The sequence below is a fragment of the Gopherus flavomarginatus genome, chromosome 3, assembly GCF_025201925.1.
Source record: "Gopherus flavomarginatus isolate rGopFla2 chromosome 3, rGopFla2.mat.asm, whole genome shotgun sequence".
Lineage (NCBI taxonomy): Eukaryota > Metazoa > Chordata > Testudines > Testudinidae > Gopherus > Gopherus flavomarginatus.
In genome coordinates this window covers 130,747,054-130,765,869 of record NC_066619.1, presented here as the reverse complement: position 1 = coordinate 130,765,869, position 18,816 = coordinate 130,747,054, and the positions used below count along the sequence as shown (strand labels likewise).

Here is an 18,816-nt window from a genome sequence, read left to right as displayed (position 1 = left end):
GACCCTATAATTCAGAGGTCAGCAAAGTTTGGCTCCTGGGCCATCAGAATAAGCTGCTGGTGGGCCGTGATAGTTTGTTTACCTCGAGTGTCTGCAGGCACGGAGGTAAACCTAAGTGTCCCAACGCCCCGGCTGCTTACCATGACAGGCCGGGACAGCAACAGGTGGAGAAATTTTTTTGTTGGAGGGTGGGGGGGGAGAGAAGCTGGGAGTCAAGAGAGTAACCCCCCACGTGACCCTAGCCGGGGATCCCCACACTCTCCTCATCCCATCCCTTCCCACCTTATCTGGGGAGGGCCAGGGGAGGATGTCTCTGGCCTGGCTGGAGCTGCTCCGGCAGGCTGGGCAGCATGGCCGCAGCCTGCTGTGATGGGTCAGACCAGGCGGCGCAGCATGGCCACAGCCTGCTCTGGGGGGCGGGACCTGCCAGTCCCGAAGTTGCAGCTGCTTCGGAGGCTGGGAGGAGAGCAACATGGCCAGAAGCGGAGAGACTCTGGCCCTGCCTCTTCCCTTCTGGCTCTGCTGGCTGTGCAGCCTCTCGCTCCCTCTGTTGGAGGGGCTGTGTCCCACCTCTCCTCTCTCTACCCGTTCATAAACTGACCCCCTTCTCTGGTGCTTCCCTTTTTTACTAAAAAAAAAAAAAAAAAAAAAAATTAGGTTTATGAACAAGTATATACGGTAATCTGTCTTTTTATCATGTCTAACCTCTACTCTTGTTGCCACTGGGGTCCTCAGTGGTTTATATTTTTAATGCTGGGAGTAAGTTATATAAGATCAGTGTTCATAAACAAAGGAAAAGCCTGCCATTTCTTCTCTTGAGTGGTATTTCATAATCCTTCAGATAGCAAATAAAATAGATTAAAAAAAAAGATACTTCAACTCTACAATAATAAGTGAGTATATGCATGCAGCGAAGAAAAAAATAGTTGTCCTAATTATGTTTCCAGCAACAAAGGACTTCCCAATGGAAAGAAAAAATATTATAACTCTTACTTCTGAGTTAGCTAACATATATTTACAAGTAACTTGATTTTTTACACAATAATGATTTTGTTTTCATTTATTAAAACTGATAATTTTCAGCCAAAGCTATTCTTGATGATTGGTCATAAGAAGGATGTTTTCCTTTGACGAAAGGTCACAGTGCCACATGGCTTAAAATATCAGTGAAACCTTTTTAAACATATTGATCATGCAGTTTCCTTAATTATGTTAGAATTTTCTTTAAAATCCATTATACTGAGAGTGAATGATTTTTTTTTTTCCCCCTCAGTTTCAGGTTTTATTTTTTAAATCACTTTGTTTTTAAAACTTTGTTCTTCTGTGTTCTGGCTGTCATTGTTCTTTCATTTTTTTTCCCTCTTACAGAAATGAGCACCAGAACATTCATCCAGACAACCAAGAGCTAGTGAGGGCACTTCGGCAGCAGCTTCAAACAGACCAGGTACCATACTAGATGTTGGAAATGTCCATCTGTGTAATTATATGTGGTGTAGATTTGTTGCTCCTTTACTGCTAAAGTTTAAAAAAATTCTGAAACGGGTCATTCTGGAAAAAGAAAATGTGTCCATGTCCATTGCATAAACTCCATTCGCTGCAAATGGACTTACTAAAACTAACTTCAGCTATTGGTGAAGTGACAGATTTCTTGTATGGATATCATGATATCCCCTTACAATTTTAGATCATAGATAAATTTAAAAGGGCCTGTCAGATCTATCCCTTTTTCTTAAACTGGAATCCATAATCTCTTTCAGAAGAGCCTTAAAGAAGCTCTAGGCACCAGCAGAGGAAGCACGTGCTTGGGGCAGCACAATTCCAGGGGTGGCATTCTGGCCATTCTTTTTTTTTTTTTGGATACTTTCTTGCTTGTTTGCTTAGGCATTTACGCTCTCGGAGCTTGGGGCGGCAAAAAACCTAGAGTCGGCCCTGAGTACAGGACAGTTCCAAGTTTCTCCACAAGAGAATGCAAGTTAGATTACAGTGCGTGCTCCCTGCACAGTAACATAGAGCCTGGCAGTAGGGGGTCAGGAACTCAAATGTGGAGTCCAATTTGCAGCTATAGAGCAGGGACCAGAAGCATTTAGACTAACAAGCTAAGCTTTCTAGAAAATAGCACAGCAGCCAAGGCCCAGTGAGCTGGGGCAATGAGCCACTCAGGCCAGCTAAAGGCCTTGGCCCCTTCCCTGGCACCTATGGGGACAGGAGATTCTAGGCTGCGATGCCTGTGACAGAACCATGGAAGGAATCCAAGGATTAGCCAAGCAGTCATCAACATGCTGGAATTGTTCAGCTTCAAAGTTTTCTACGATAGGGCCCAGGCCAAAATTTCTTATTATAGCTAACACTGATGCATCGCCTCTTGCCTAGTGTAGACAGGCTTTTGTGAATAGTGAATTGGAAGCTAGTTTTTGAGCGTCGCTCACACTTCAGTGCACCTAAACTAAAGAGTTCTGTTTGTTAAATATAAGATCATAAGGTTTTATTTTCATTATCCTTAATTAGATTGAAGTGTATGCTATATAGAACGGATGGAAGAAAATAATGTGTTTGTTACACAAACACCTGCTTACTGAATTGATTTTTCTATTTAAATATTATTCTATTTCTGCCCTTATTTAGTTTTAAATTTGAATCATCTGTGTCTGGCTTCTAGCAAGTGGAGAATATATTCTGGGTTTTTTTAAAACTCAAGTGGTCTTCTAAATTGAAGTTAATTCCTGAACAATATGTATCTCTTTTGTCCCAACAGGATGCATCTGCTGGTGATAGACATCGTTTCTATACTGACATGTCCTGTCCAGTCTGTTTACAGCAGGCTACGTTTCCCATTGAAACAAACTGTGGACATCTTTTCTGTGGTAAGTAAAAATGATCAGCAGAGAAAATTAAAAATTCTGACATTTAAATTATCATTATCACCACTAGATTAGAGAGTTAACACCCCATTGAGATGATCAGAGCAGATGACACCTCTCTGAGGACAGAACCTCCCCTTCCTTCATCATTTCAAAGCCCCTGCCACAGAGGTGCTGCCCCTGCAGTTCCCATTGGCCATGGTTCCCAGCCAGTGGGAGCTGTGGAGATGGTGAACAGGGAGAGGGAGAGTACGGAGCCCCCGTGGCTGTCCCTGCACCTAGGAGCTGGAGGAACATGTTGCAACTTTCCAGGAGCTGGGTAGGGAGTCTGCCAACTGGACTTTTAACAGGGCTGACCGGAGCCACCAGGGACCCTTTTCGATTGGGTGTTCCGGTCAAAAACTAGACATCTGGCAACCCTATGTGAAATTTTTCACAGCCCTGAGCAGCTTTTCAAGGTCAGCCTAAGTTTTAAGTGTAGACCAGCCTTTAGTCCACAGCAAACTGGGGAGTTAACTTACCCCTCATTAGCGTGTCACGTAGTGTCCCTCTGGTCACTACTGCCGTGCCCTAACAGTTCCCTAGTCTAGTCCACATTGATCTACCCCTGTTTCAGAGCAGGGTAGATCAGAAACGCTAGGGAATTGTTAATGCATGGCTGCAGCGGCCAAACAGACACTTAGTATGCAGCACGCTAGTACAGGGTGGATTTACACTTCAGCTTGCTGCAAACTTAGTGTCCATGTAGACAAGCCCTCAGGCTTGGTTTTGAGTAGGAGTATTCGAGTGTAAGTACAGTATTCCAGCTGTGTTCTTTTCAGAGCCACGTAGGGCTTGTGTGCACCTGAAATGTAGGTCAATTTAGCTACCTTGTTCGTGACTGTGAAAAATGTCATGCTCTGTGCAATGTAGTGAGGTCGGCCTCCCTCCGTGACAGATGCAACCTCACTGTCAACTTAGCTACCGCCTCTTGAAGAGATGGATTTATTACAGGGACAGCCCCTTCCGTTGCTGTAGTGTCCATGCTACAGCAGCACAGCTTGTAGACATACTCCTAGAGAGGGGCTACTGCCCATCCTCCTGTGTACCTTGAGGCCTTTGCATGCATATATGTATATAGCACAGACATATTACACTTTTCCTCCTTAACATGTTGCAAACTCGTGCCTGATTTGTCACAGGTCTTGTTTATTTATGGAGAGGCAGAAGGAAAGAGGCAATGGGGAAGGGTAACCCACTCATATGTAGTGCTCCAAAAGTTAATGAAAATTACTCTCCCAATGACTTGTTTCTGAAGAATATTTGTAAACTGAGGTTCTTGGGTAACAGTGTAGTGCATGAAGTTGTCTTGTTTACCTTAGTTTATTACAAACCTTCTAGAAAGAAATTGTGATTGAGATTTTATTTGACATGCTTTAGAAGTAAAAGTTTGTCCCTCACCATCTCTTCTGAATAGCCTCAGAACCTATGGATTCTTCTTGGAGGAGTGTCCCTATGGTGCTCCTCCGTAAGTGCACTAGCACCCCCCCCCCCCGAGCCTTTGATCAGAGATTTCTCATAACTGTGTCTATTCGGCCTGTGCATGTGTGCTAGTCACCTTGTGTCTTTGTTGTATAGCACTGCACAGGCGAACTGCCCTCAGTTCCTTCTCAGCCGCTTCAGCCTGAGACGGAGCTCTGGCAGTTGTCCCCATTGAGTTTCCTCAACTTTGTCTTCATTTCTTATTCTAGTAGCTATTTGTAGTAGTTCTTAGCAATAGTGTAATTAGTTAGTAAGTAGTAGTAGTAGTTTTAGCTTCCTAGTAAAAAAAAAAAAAATTCTTATATATATGTAAATAGATATTGGTTGGTAGATAAGGTAGTTCTTGTGAACTGGGAGGGAGCTTGTGTCTGGTTCTCCCAGTTTCAGACATAGTCTATTGTGCCGAGAGGCAATCCCAGTAAGCAATGGGCACTCCCGCTTCATCTGTTGCCTAGTGGAATTACTCATCACCCAAGAGTGGAAGTTCTGCCTGGAACTGAAATTCAGAGCCAGAAAAAACAGAGAGATAAAACTTCATCTCCTCATGACGGAGAGCTCTCTATGCCCAACTTCTGACCCATGCCCAGGGGACCCCTAGTTGCAAGTCTCCCAACAATTCTATTGCTTCCTCTCTGTCTGAGCAACACTCCTCCAGGGCATCTAAGAGGAAGACACAAGACCCATCTCATAGGTCCTCCAAGGACCATGTCGGAGGCTCACCAGGTAAAAAGCTGAGGTGGTTGGTGTCTTCAGCCACTTCACCACCATCTGCTCTCCAGTCATGTACCCACAAGGCTTCAGGTTCCTCAGGTACCCAGGGCACCACTAGACCAAAAGACAGCAAAACCTTGGGCCTGGAGAAATCATTGGTACTATTAGCATACCAAGGTGGCAAGAAGAGCTCTTCCTCTGCTTGATTGGAACCGAAGAAGCCCATTCGGGCTCCAACCACACCTCTCTCAGAGTGCCCAAGACCTATGGTACTGTCAGCAGCCTCAGCCACCATCACCTGAGTGCAGATTACAGGTACCGACAGTATGCTTGGTGCTGCAGGACTTCCATTTTCCCCGGGACCTGGCTGTATCTGAGATGCCCGATTCTCTGTTGCTCGGCTCCTATGTTCTTTTGGTACCGAGGACATCGAGATTGCCTGAAGTTTGCCTGATACCAACAGTTTCACCTCAGATTTCTTCAGGCACTCCACCATTCCAGAGTGGGTTTGAGGATGAGGATTCTGATGAAGACTTTGCCTTGGTGTCCCAAATATCAGTTCAGGGTTCTCCCCTCGCTTTTGTAGAGGCCCCTTTCCAGAGGTCTCTGATGAGCCTATAACCACTTGTGGCACAAGATTGCAAGCACTATCTTTCTGGTATGAGCACCCGTGGGTGCCGTCTATGCCTTATGCACCACCTTCTTGGCCACATTGGGACCCTTGGGCAGCCTGTCATCAACAATATTCCAAGACATCAAGCACCACCCGTTGCAGAGAGGCAACCTGCATCGCCTGCTCCCTCTAGGAGACCTGACCCTCAAGAAGAAGCCTTTGAGGAGCAGGAAGCTTGAGCCAATGATGAAGTCTCTCCTGTGGCCAGTATCTCCTCTTCCTGTACGGATGAAGCTATCGTTTGTCATCCTCCTTCCTTGGTGGATAATTTAAGCAGTTCCATGATCTGGTCAAGAGAATTGCTGACTCCTTGAAATTAACTCGAGGAAGTTAAAGAACCTCATCATATGCTGCTTGGTATCCTTCATTCGCCCTCATCTGCCCACATAGCTTTGTCTATCAACAAAGCCCTTCTGTACCAGCTGCTCCTTTTCAGCCTGTCATCTGACCCAACTTCTGAGGTTATAGATCTCTTCAAGTTGGGCCTGCAACTGAACGTTCAAAAATCCATTTTGACCACTGTGCAAAACTTAAAATTTATAGGAGCTTATCTTGATTTAATAGCAGCAAGAGTCTACATTCCTCTGGATAGGTTTATGTCCCTTTCCAAAAAAGCCAGTACAATTCAACTCAGCCCCCATACTGATCAAGCCCCCGATCAAGAACTGTTTTCAGTTGTTAGGGCACTGGGCAGCCAGTACAGTAACTCCCCACTTAATGCCCTCTCGCTTAACGTTGTTTCAATCTTACGTCCCTGCTTAATTACAGAACATGCTCCTTTTAAAGTTGTGCAATGCTTTGCTATAATGTCATTTGGCTGCCTGCTTTGTCCATAGCCGGCAGCCCCCCATCAGCTCCCCTATGCCTTGCCTCCCACCCACCAGCACACCCCACGTATCAGCACCTTCCCCTTCCTTCCCCCCCTCCTGCCCGCAGTGATCAGCTGGCTTGCAGTGTTCAGGAGGGAGGAGGTGGAGGAGCAAGGACTCAGCGCGCAAGCTCCCCCTCCCTCCTGCCTGCAGCAATCAGCTGGTTTGCAGTGCTCAAGAGGCAAACTGGGTCACAGATCTCTGGAGGTATTTTTCACTTTCATTGATCGTTGACTCTTGTACATATTCTCACCAATTCCGCTTGTTCTCCTCAAAGTAAAAAAAAAAAAAAAAGACAAAACCAGAATCATCCTAATAGTTCCAACCTATCCCAGATGAACAAGTTTTCCTAGCCTGATACAGCTGGCATTTGCTCTCCGATCACTCTCCATGCTGCTACTCCTCTCCTCTCCCAGGAAGGCAGGATGATCCTTTACCCCAGTCTTGCAGTCCTTCGTCTCAAAGCGTGGTTGGCCCATGGTTCATGGGACTAGAGGCAACCTGCTCAGAGGAAGTAAAAAGAATTCTATAACACAGCAGGAAAGAGTCTACCTGCTACACATACTTTCAGAAATGGACAAGATTTCTTTCTTGGTGTGACCATAGACTTATTCCACCAATGACCTCATCGCTGCTAGATTTATTGGACTAGATCCTAACACTAAAAAGTTTGGGACTATTGCTGAGCTCTATTAGAGCCCATCTGGTCGCCATCATGGCTTTCCACACTCCAATACAGGGTTATTCCATTTTTCCCCATCCCATGACAGCAAGGTTCATCCGGGGACTAGGAAATCTCTATCTGCCAGTCAAACATCCTACTCCTGTTTGGGACCTCCACCTGATCCTTAAATGCCTCGCAAGACCACTGTTTGAACTGATGGCTACCTCCTCACAGCTCCATTTATCAAGGAAAGCTTTTCTGAAAGCCATCACATCAGCGCAATGGGTTTAGGAAATAGGGGCCCTAATGACATTCCCCCCCTTTCACAGTATTTTTTAAGGACAATGTCATGCTGTGACCTCATCAAAAAATTTTACCTGAAGTTTCTTCCAAGTTCCATATTAACCAATCAATTCACCTGCCAGTTTTCCACCCTGAACCTCACCTAGATAATCAAGAAGCATTGTTGCACACCCTTGATGTCAGGCCTTCTGTCTGGTTAGGACTAAACCCTTCAGAAAGACCCTCAAATTGTTTGTCTCACTTGTAGATAGATCAAAACAGTCTTCAGTTTGTAGTCAAAGACTTTCTAAGTAGCTATCTGGCTGCAGTAATTCTTGCTACAAATCTTGTAATATTCAAACACTTAGAACATAGGTACTCATTCAATGTCTATTTCCATCTCTGCAGCATTCCTCAAAAACGTGCCCATTATTGAAATATGTAAGGTTGCTACTTGGGTGTCTATACATATATTTGCCGAACACTACACAGTAACTTATAACTCTGCTTCTAATACTGTTTGGCTCAGCTGTACTTTCTTCTGTGCTAAATTTGACTGTGAAGCCCCCCGCCGAACGCCGCCTTAGAGGGAACTGCTTGGTAGTCACCTAGAGTGGAGCACCCATAGGGACACTATTGGAAGAATTAAAAATGATTATTCTCTGTGTGCAGTAACTGAGGTTCTTCAAGATTTGTATCTCTAAGTGCTCCAGTACCAGCCCTCCTTCCCCTCTACTTTGGAGTTCTCTGCTGTGGTGCTTGGTGGTAGAGAAGGAACTGAGGGCAGTTCCCCCACCTAGTGCTGTATAACAATGGTACAGGGCACGGGGCTGAGTAGCACACATGCACGGGCCAAACAGACACTGTTATGAGAAATCTCTGATCAAAGGCACGGGGGCGCTAGCACACCTCCAGTGGAGCACCAAAAGGGGACACGTCTCGAAGAACCACAGTTACTATACAGGGTGAGTAACCATTTCTAAAGTATCCTTAACTTGATCTGAAGAGAAACTGTTTTTTGTGGAATAACACTAGTAAAAACAAATAACTTTCTATATAACTTCTTGAGAAAGTATCTGGTAATAGGTTTCAGAGCAGTAGCCATGTTAGTCTGTATCAGCAAAAACGACGACAAGCAATGTCTAAAATTACATTCTAAATATTTTTTTCTGTGCTACTAGGTTTGAAATCAAAATTTCCACTCGTCTGCAAATATATTTGATTCTGTATCCTTAAAGTTTCTAAACTTGGGAAAAACAGAACTAACTGAAAACATTTTTTAAAATAAAATGAGGAGCTGAGGTGGCAGTTTTGTAAACTGTAGTTTTCTCAGCTAAACTTTATCTTGGTAAACTAATCATTTTCCAATTACAATGATGCAGAAGCTTTTTGACTTCTCTTTTAAGATATATGCTCTTGACCAGGATGGATTGATTTAAGTCAGTGCAATTTCAATGACCCAGTTTAATCATAATTCAAATCAGTAAGCTGAAAACCTTTACTGTCTATACTAATTGTGTTCTGCATTTGTACTTTTTAGTTATTTTCCTAAAGAAAAGTTGATTTTCATTGGTTGTTAGCTATTAAAACTTGTGAGGTAACTCCCTTCTCTTCATGTGTCAGTATAATAATGCCTGCATTCGTAATTTTTACTCCATGCATCTGAAGTGGGTTTTTTACCCATGAAAGCTTATGCCCAAATAAATCTATTAGTGTTTAAGATGCCACCGGACTCCTTATTGATTTTGTGGATACAGACTAACACGGCTACCCCCTGATAATAAAACATGTTGATTTTCAGTTAACCATAGCCTTTACACTAAGGCTTTGTCTACACTGCTGCTTTACAGCACTGAAAATTTCTCTCTTAGGAGTGTGAAAAAGTTTCAGTGCTTTAAAGTGGCAGTGTAGACAGTGCACCAGTACAGGGAGCTATTTTCCCTCATGGAGGTGGTTTTTTTTTTAACAGTGCTGAGAGAGCTGTCTCCCAGCGTTGGTGCCGCGACTACACAACCACATTAAAGCACTGCCACAGCTTCCGAGGGCTTCTGGCCCCCGACCCTGCTCCCTGGCTGGAGCACCGGAGCGGAGCTCAAGGGTCGGCTTAAAATAGCTGGTGGGCCAGCAGTTCGCTCATGCAGCTTAGCCAGTGACTTCCACAGTTCTGTGGTTTTACTTTCTTCAAAAAGTGGCATCAAATGTACTGCTTAATATTATTTTTTTGTTGTCAATTTCAAATTTAATTTTAAACAGACTTATTTTTAAAATATAAACTCAATTTTTGTATTTGTTTATCCACCCTGCTATTGAAGTTAATGTTGAAATTGACTTGGATCAGAATTTATTAATCAAATTTGGAATTTGGATAAATTTGGTTTTAGTTTCTGAAGTTGTTAATATATAAAAAACAGCCAGTTATGCCTAAAGTACTTGTGCCTAATATTTTAATATTATATTACCATTTTTCTTGCTGAAATAATTGTTTTAAATCAAAAACGTCTAACAATCTAAAATTTTAATCATTACAGCTTTTGATATTTACCTCCATTAGGTGCCTGCATTATTGCGTACTGGAGGTATGGCTCGTGGCTCGGTGCTATCCGTTGCCCAATCTGCAGACAAACGGTAACACTTTATATCATCAAAGACCGAATAGTTCTGATTCCAAATTTAGGCCTAGATTCTGAAAACACGCACTCTCATGCTTACGTCTAAAACTAAGTAAGGGATGGCAGAGAGGGACAGGAAGAATGATAAGACTCTATAAGGGGAAGGGGAGGGATATTGGCAGGCAAGTGAGGGACAGAAGAACTGGTGGTGGGGAGTGTGTGAGAGTGGGACAAGAGTCTTAGTGGGGAAGTGAGAGGGAGACCAGAAAGGGAGTGGGGGCGGGGGGGGGGGCGAGGAGACACAATAACTATAAGGGGAACGGAGGAGAGACAGACAGGATAGCAATAAGGTGGGGGGAAGTGAAAGTCTTCTGTCAGCTAGACACATATCCACACCACCACCCAAGAGATTGGAAGGGGTTAGCAGAGCGTCTTTCTGAGCAACCAGCGGGGAGGTCTGCATTTCTGCATGTGCTTTAAGTTTGAATTTTGAACATGAAATGATCACTTATATTTTTGGTGGCAAGTGCTTCCTCCAAAGGCTTAAAAACAAGAAAGCAAATTTAAAAAAAAAAACACAAGTCTAATGCTTTTTTTTTAAAGAAATCTCACGATTTTTGGATGGTCTGACTCATGATTTTAAATGGTTAGGGTTATATTGCATACTTAAAGTTAGGCATATAAAGTGTTTAAAAGTTTAGGGCCTTTCATTATTACAGACATGATGCCGTGGTATTTAACATCCTGAGTTTGAGATGGCTGCACTACTCATGAGCTACGAGTGAGTTATATGGGTCATCCCAAACCAGCGCCAGTAAAATCTTTACAGCATTTCGCTATGTATTCTGTTTAGGGTGCATACTTCTCACAAAAATTATTAAAAATATTTTAAAGATGTTTTAAAGTAGTATTTTGAGTATTGTATTCCTTCACCTGTAAAGCCAAAATGCCTCCATTACCATGAGTCCAATTATTTATCTTATTAGTGTTTCAGTGCTTCCCAAATACTGAGGTATTTATCCTCACCCCTGTGTTTGGGAAGTGATGAGATCCTCACTTCACATTTGTGGAGCTAAAGCACAGACAGGCTTGCTGAAGGTCACATAGGAGGTCTGTGGCAGGGCAGGAATTGAGTCCCCAAGTTTCCTGAGTACGAGGCCAGGACTGGAAGATTTTAACAGATTTGCTTTTAAAAACCTCTAACAGTGCCCTAAAAATGATTTCCCATTTGACTGTTTTAAGATGCAGTATCCTGAGCCCTTCCAGGGCTAGTAGCAAGTATTACATTACATCAGAAAACCTGGGAATCTCCTTATCATAGAGCAGCTCCACCTAGAGTGCCCACCCCCCATGCAAGCCATGGCATGTGTGCCCTGCCTCAGTTTCCCCTCTCAGGTAACCAAATAACTTCACTTCTAAGGTTCTTCTCTCTCAATAACACCCCTCCTTGGGATTGATTGATTTATTAAACCATGTGCAAAATAAAATACATTCATTATTCCCAGTGCACATAATCATTACGATCACCTGACATCTCATCTCATGATGTCCCATGTACCACACCATGGCCCCTTCAGCCATATCCAGAAACTGTCCTGTTTTGTCTCTGGACAGCCACTCCTGCCTTTCCAGCTGGAGTGCAACCCTGCCCTTCCAGTGGGAACCCTCACAGCCTGACTGCTGAGAGATGGTCTTTACCAGGAGAGCATCCCTCACTCCTGCTGGCCATCTCACACCCTGTGGGTCCAGCTCTTCACCTCTGGAGATGACAGTAGATAAGCTCCTCTGGCGCTCCCCCACCATCAGCCCTCTCTGGCCCTTGGCTATGGCACTCTGGCTTAGAGGCAACTCCTTCTGCTGTTCCCTGGCCTTCAGGTGCCTCTAGCCCTGGCTCTGACTTGGGGTTACCAGCCAGCTATCCCCTCTTGCTGCTCTTCTGCCTTCAGCCTTCTCCCAGAACCATAATCAGTCTCCTGGCTGTGGCCCTTCATCTCAGGAAGGTCAGCCAGCCAGTCTTCCCGGGTCTCCACCCTTTTCAGCCTCCTGGCACTGGTTAACCCCTCTACTGGCTCCCTGATAATTCCTCCCTTGTTCCAGGGAGAGCTGCAGAGAGCTCTCTCACCAAATCTCTTTCTTCCCCAGGCATCCTCTTTTATAGCTCAAAGGGCCAGTATTATCCTGTACGCTTCTCTTTCCAATGGACTAAAGCACCCATAACTAGCCATGGAATGTGATCTATTTCATCTTAAGCAGGGATCTGAAACTCACGGCCCGTGGGCCATTTGTGGCCTGCAAACCTCCCCAATGTGGCCTGGGCTCCAGCAGTTTTGGGGCTGGGTCTCTCCCTTGGCACCACCTACCACCCCCGGGCGCTCTCCTGCCCCCCAGGCAATTTAAAATGGCCTGGGTCCCCAGCAGTGCAGTGGAGCTGACCGGCGTCTGCCTTCTCACTCCATGTGTCTACCAGCCCCTCCCTGCGGCCCCTGGGACGGGGTGGGGCTGTGCCTCCATGTGCTGCCCACACCCCAAGTGCCCCTGTGGCCCATGGGAAGCTGCAGGGACAGTGCCTGGGGGCAGCAACACACAGAGGCCCCCCATCCTGTCACCCCTTGGAGCCACAGGTAAGCATTGCACCCTCTGACCCTCTCCCAAAGTCTATACCCCTCCCTCCTACCCCAAAGCCCCTCCCAGAGCCTGCACCCCTTCCCTATACCCCCTCCCAGAGCCTGCACCCCTTCCCCACATACCCCCTCCAACCCTCAAATTCCCTCCCAGAGTCTGCACCCCCACACACACACCCCTCCCCCAAACTCCCTCCCAGAGCCTGCAAACCACTCCCTCCTCCTGCACCCACACCCCTGCCCCAGCCCAGAGCCTGCATCCAGCACCCAAACTCCCTCCCAGAGCCTGCACCCCAATCCCCTACCCCATAAGAACATAAGAATGGCCATACTGGGTCAGACAAAAGGTCCATGCAGCCCAGTATTCTGTCTACGGACAGTGGCCAATGCCAGGTGCCCCAGAAGGACTCAACCACATCAGCCACACCATCAAGGACTCATTCACCTGCACATCTATTAATGTGATATATGCCATCATGTGCCAGCCATGTATGTTCGCCAAACTGGATAGTCTCTACAAAAAAAGAAGAAATGGACACAAATCGGACATCAGGAATGGTAACATACAAAAGCCAGCAGGAGAACACTTCAATCTCCCTGGACATTCTATAACAGATTTAAAAGTTGCCATACTTGGGGAAAAAAAAAACTTCAGTAACAGACTTCAAAGAGAAATGGTAGAACTAAAATTCATTTGCAAATTTAACACCATTAATTTGGGCTTGAATAGGGATTGGGAGTGGCTGGCTCATTACAGAAGCAGCTCTGCCTCTCCTGGAATTGACACCACCTCATCTATTATTGAGAGTAGACTACATCCACCCTGATCGAATTGGCCCTGTCAGCACTGATTCGCCACTTGTGAGGTAACTGCTTTCTCTTGCAGGCATTATATAATAACACATGATCTGTCATTTTCACTCCATGCATCTGAAGAAGTGAGGTTTTTTACCCACAAAATCTTATGCCCGAATAAATCTATTAGTCTTTAAGGTGCCACCGGAATCCTTGTTGTTTTCCTAACATCCTGTTTGCTTTTTTAATGGCCACTGCACACTGCGTGGACGTCTTCAGAGAACTATCCACGATGACTCTAAGATCTCTTTCCTGATTAGTTGCAGCTAAATTAGCCCCCATCATATTGTATGTATAGTTGGGGTTATTTTTCCCAATGTACATTACTTTACACTTATCCACATTAAATTTCATTTGCCATTTTGTTGCCCCATCACTTACTTTTGTGAGATCTTTTTGAAGTTCTTCACAGTCTGCTTTGGTCTTAACTATCTTGAGCAGTTTAGTATCATCTGCAAACTGTGCCACCTCACTGTTTACCCCTTTCTCCAGATCATTTATGAATAAATTGGTCCTAGGACTGACCCTTGGGGAACACTACTAGTTACCCCCTCCATTCTGAAAATTTACCATTTATTCCTATCCTTTATTCTCTGTCTTTTAACCAGTTCTCAGTCCAGAACTCCTCCCCAATCCAAACTCCCAGAGCCTTAGGCAGGTTGGGGGTGGGTTTTGGGTGGCATGAGTGACATTATTGGCCCGCTGGAAGGATTTGAGGACTGGCACTGGCCCTTAAGCCTGTCATTGATCTGGGACTGAGTGTTGCTCAGCCTATGCAGTGGAAGGAGGATTTCATATTTCGGGAGGGGGGAAGCAAACTGTCCTTTGGCAAGTTGCTGTTTAAAAAAAGGAGAGGAAGTAGGTGTTTTCAACTGCTCGATGGATTAGTGGCAGAGTACATGGTAAGGTTTCAAAGATGAAAAATTGCAAAGCAATGTGATAAACTGCAGAACCTTATGCTAAAGTGTATCATAACTATCATCACCACATATGGGTAAAATTACAATAGTTTTCTGTATATAGATAAAATGTACACATGCGTATGTATGTTATATTGTGTATTTTAGATACTTGTAGCAGAATTAATTCCCCATACTATTTTTTTCTTTAAGAGGAGAATCCTCCATTCATTACTTTTGCAAAAACCAAGACTATCTTTTTTTCTTGTCCTGCCCACTTTCTCCAGTTGAATCACCTTACCCTCAAAGCTTCCCATTGTCATCACCAGCTTTGCAGTCAAGGGGAACCTTAATGGGATAGGGCTTGGAGACTCACTCTGAGCATTACCATGATAGCCATGATCACAAAGCAGGTGGCAGCGAACTCCCCCTAGGCTGGTGCACTTTGGAGGAACAATGTTGGTGAAGGCCCTCAGCCACTGTGCTGTAAGTGGATATACAGTGAGCTCAAACTTCGCTGCTTTTATGCTTCAATGCAAGATCATCAGTAATGATGACAGAAGCATTTGTCTGATTTTTGAGATGAAAGTTTCAAAACCCTCAAGCATCTAAGTGCCTAAGTCAGCTCTGAAAATGAGACTTGAGTTCCTAAGTCACTTATGCAATTTTGAAAACTTTACCTTTGATCTACTTCAAAGACTGAGTTCTTGTACATTGTCCTTAGTAAAATATTTTTGAAAATAGCTTTCTATATCCTTTTTATAGTATCTTAAAGTGTTAATTCTTTAAGACTTGGGAACTGTATCTAAAGCCTTGGCTACACTGGTTATTTACAGCGCTGCAACTTTCTCACTCAGGTGTGAAAAAAACACCCCCCTGAGCGCAGCAAGTTACAGCGCTGCAAAGCGCCAGTGTAAACAGTGCCCCAGCGCTAGGAGCGCGGCTCCCAGTGCTGCAAGCTAATCCCCATGGGGAGATGGAGTACCTGCAGCGCTGGGAGAGCTCTCTCCCAGCGCTGGCACTGCGACCACATTCGCACTTCAAAGCGCTGCCACGGCAGCGCTTTGCAGTTTTGAGTGTAGCCAAGCCCTAAGTAAATACAGGGCAAGTATTAACTACTGGTTTTTAGGTAAATACTTAGAAACAAGGCCATATATATCTAAAGTTGTACCAAGTTTGGTCTACGGTAATGAATTGTACTTAAAGAATGAGGTTTAGCACTGAATTACTATTGTTTCATTTATAAATTTGCAATTTCATATTCGTAAGAACTGTCGGGCATGAAGTGACTTCTTGCTGTTGTGCACAGGTAACATTGTTTTTACCACTCTTTGGTGAAGATCAGCAGGATGCAGCACAAGTGCTTCAAGATGTTAATGATTACAACCGGAGATTCTCAGGACAGCCCAGAACTGTAAGTAAGGTTATGAGGGCGTGGAGAGTCAATAAACTAGCAAAAGACTAACGCTGTTTTATAATGTGATATTTTCTTGTAGGTGTTTATTTTCTGTTTATAACGCATGGGAACTACACAGGTTTTGTTTAGTAAATACAAGTTCCTGCAGCTTAAGCATAAAAACATTTATTTTTAACTACTCCTTTAACCTTGCATTTCTGTTGTAATGACATGGTACTCATTAAAGCCCTGATTCAGAAGAGCATCCTTTATTCAGGAAGGGTGGTTAAACGTTGTGACAAAGTTCCTCCTCTACCTTGGCGGGTCCTGCTCTTATTGGCAGATTTGCTCACCTCAGTGATCTTCCCCACAGTCTGGGTCAACTCCCCCTGTGTCTGATCAGGAGTTGGGAGGTTTGGGGGGAACCCGGGCCCACCCTCTACTCCGGGTTCCAGCCCAGAGCCCTGTGGATTGCAGCTGTCTATAGTACCTCCTGTAACAGCTGCATGACAGCTACAACTCCCTGGGCTACTTTCCCCATGGCCTCCTCCAAACACCTTCTTTATCCTCACCACAGGATCTTCCTCCTGGTGTCTGATAACGCTTGTACTCCTCAGCCCTCCAGCAGCACACCCTCTCACTCTCAGCTCCTTGTGCCTCTTGCTCCCAGCTCCTCACACGCACTTCCTCTCTTCTGGCTCTCCCCCTCCCTGACTGGAGTGAGCTTTTTAAACCCAGGAGCCCTGATTAACCTGCCTGATTGGCTGCAGGTGATCTAATCAGCCTGTCTGCCTGAATTGGTTCTAGCAGGTTCCTGATTACTCTAGTGCAGCCCCTGCTCTAGTCACTCAGGGAACAGAAAACTACTCATCCAGTGACCAGTATATTTGCCTTCTACCAGACTCCTGTACCCCACTGGCCTGGGTCTGTCACAACATGTACTTAAGTGCTTTCCTGATTCAGGGCCTAACTTATTCATAATTAACGAGTAAAGAAATATGTGGCTTGTAAAGAAAAATATTTCCCTTTTTGCTCCCAGTATATAAAGACCCAGAACTGGTTTGAGCATTGGCCTGCTAAACCCAGGGTTGTGAATTCAATCCTGGAGGGGGCCATTTAGGCAACTGGGGTAAAAATCTGGGGATTGATCCTGCTTTGAGCAGGGGGTTGGACTAGATGACCTCCTGAGGTCCCTTCCAACCCTGATATTCTATGGTTCTATGAACTGATCAGGAGAATTTAGCTTTGGTTTTTTCTGTGTTGATATTGCTCCCTTTCTTTTGAAAATGTATTTTGAGTTCTACGCTCCCTCAATTTCCTAATGAGTTATGTGTGCCTTCTCTATTTTGTTCTCTAAACTTTTCTCTCTGAGAGTGTTATTTCTATAACTGAGGCCTTGGCTACACTTGAGAGTTACAGCGCTGGTGGTGGCTTTATAGCGCTGTAACTCACTCCCCGTCCACACTGGCAAGGCACATACAGCGCTGTATCTCCGTGGCTACAGCGTTGCCTGTACTCCACCTCCCCAAGAGGAATAAAGAGTATAGCGCTGATGCTGCAGCACTGGGGTTCCAGTGTAAACAAGGAATAATCTTAGTACGCTGTGACTGACCTCTGGAAGCTTCCCATAGTCCTTTTAAGTGAAGATTACTCTATGTTTTGTTGTGAAGTCCGGGCTCCGAAGCTGGTTATCAAAAAAACAAACACAGCTACTGTTTGCTGTGAATGAGCAGAGGCAGGTGGCTCCCTTTGGAATGCCCACAGCTAGTGTTTACTTGAAGAGAGGAGAAGGGAGGGGGCTTGAGGAGAGAAGCAGCGTGGAGGGAGAGGAGGATCTGTTTTGGTGCGGCTTCTTATCTTGTCTGTGAGGGGAAAAAAACAGCTGCTGTTTGCTTTCAGTGAGTGAGAGAGGGGTGGGGGCGGGGGTCAGAACTTGCAAGGCAGCTGCTGACACAGTGTCGGCTCCAAAAATCCACTCTTTCTCCTCCACGCTCCCTGTCACACTCCACCCCACCCCCCCTTTTGAAAAGCATGTTGCAGCCACTTGAACGCTGGGATAGCTACCCATAATGCATTGCTCCCAATGCTGCTGCAGATGCTGCAAATGTGGCCACGACAGTGCACTGGTAGTTGTCAGTGTGGACAGACTGCAGCGCTTTCCCTACTCAGCTGTATGAAGACAGGTTTAACTCCCAGCGCTGTACAGCTGCAAGTGTAGCCATACCTTGAGTGTCATAGTTAGAGTTGTAAGAATGTTAGAATGTACACCTTGCAAGCTACTGTTGTCACATTTGCTAGGCACAGTTTGTAAACGCAGACCCTGATCCTACAGATGAGATGTGCCCAGGCAAATCCCAGTGATTTCAGTGGGGTCCTTCCTGCACATCTCATTTGTTTCTTACTAGGGACCCTACCCCAAAGAGTTTACAATCTAAATAGACGACCCTGACAATATGAGAGAAAGGAAGTATTATCCCCATTTTACAGGTACAGAGATTGAAAGCCTGGTCCAAAGGCCATTGAAATTGAGTCTCCCATTAACTTCAGTGGGTTGTGGATTAGGCCCTCAATGACTTGCCCAAGGTCACACAGGAAGTCCATGGCGGACCCAGGAATTGAACCTAGACATCCTGCCTGTGGATGTTGCACACAGTCCATTGCCTTAATCATAAGACTACCCTTACTCTCTAAAGTATTTTTTTTAAGTTTGGTCCATGTCTCCTTTTAGTCTTCTATTCTGTGGCTCTGTCTGTTTTGGGAAAGGAGCCATTATTGAAACAGTGTTAAAATTAAAAAATGGCTCCCACTGAACCATAGCTAATTAGTGTGGATGAAGCCACAGAATAAAAAATAAGAAG

At 44.9% G+C, this 18,816-nt stretch overlaps 1 protein-coding gene across 7 annotated transcripts in view; it reads left to right on the top strand.

Annotated features, from left to right (window-relative positions):
• The window catches only part of RNF170 (ring finger protein 170), a 41,253-nt gene that overhangs the window by 20,069 nt on the left and 2,368 nt on the right, over positions 1-18,816 (top strand). For 5 of the 7 annotated variants that reach the window (XM_050944385.1, XM_050944384.1, XM_050944380.1 and 2 more), the window contains 4 exons: positions 1,369-1,444; positions 2,753-2,861; positions 10,130-10,203; positions 15,872-15,976. In XM_050944385.1, coding sequence (XP_050800342.1) covers positions 2,792-2,861; positions 10,130-10,203; positions 15,872-15,976 — 249 coding nt within the window. In that variant the 5' untranslated portion in view covers positions 1,369-1,444; positions 2,753-2,791. Of the gene's footprint in view, positions 1-1,368; positions 1,445-2,752; positions 2,862-10,106; positions 10,204-15,871; positions 15,977-18,816 lie in introns of those variants that run through there. The other 2 variants (XR_007773207.1, XM_050944383.1) reach the window with 2 other exon arrangements.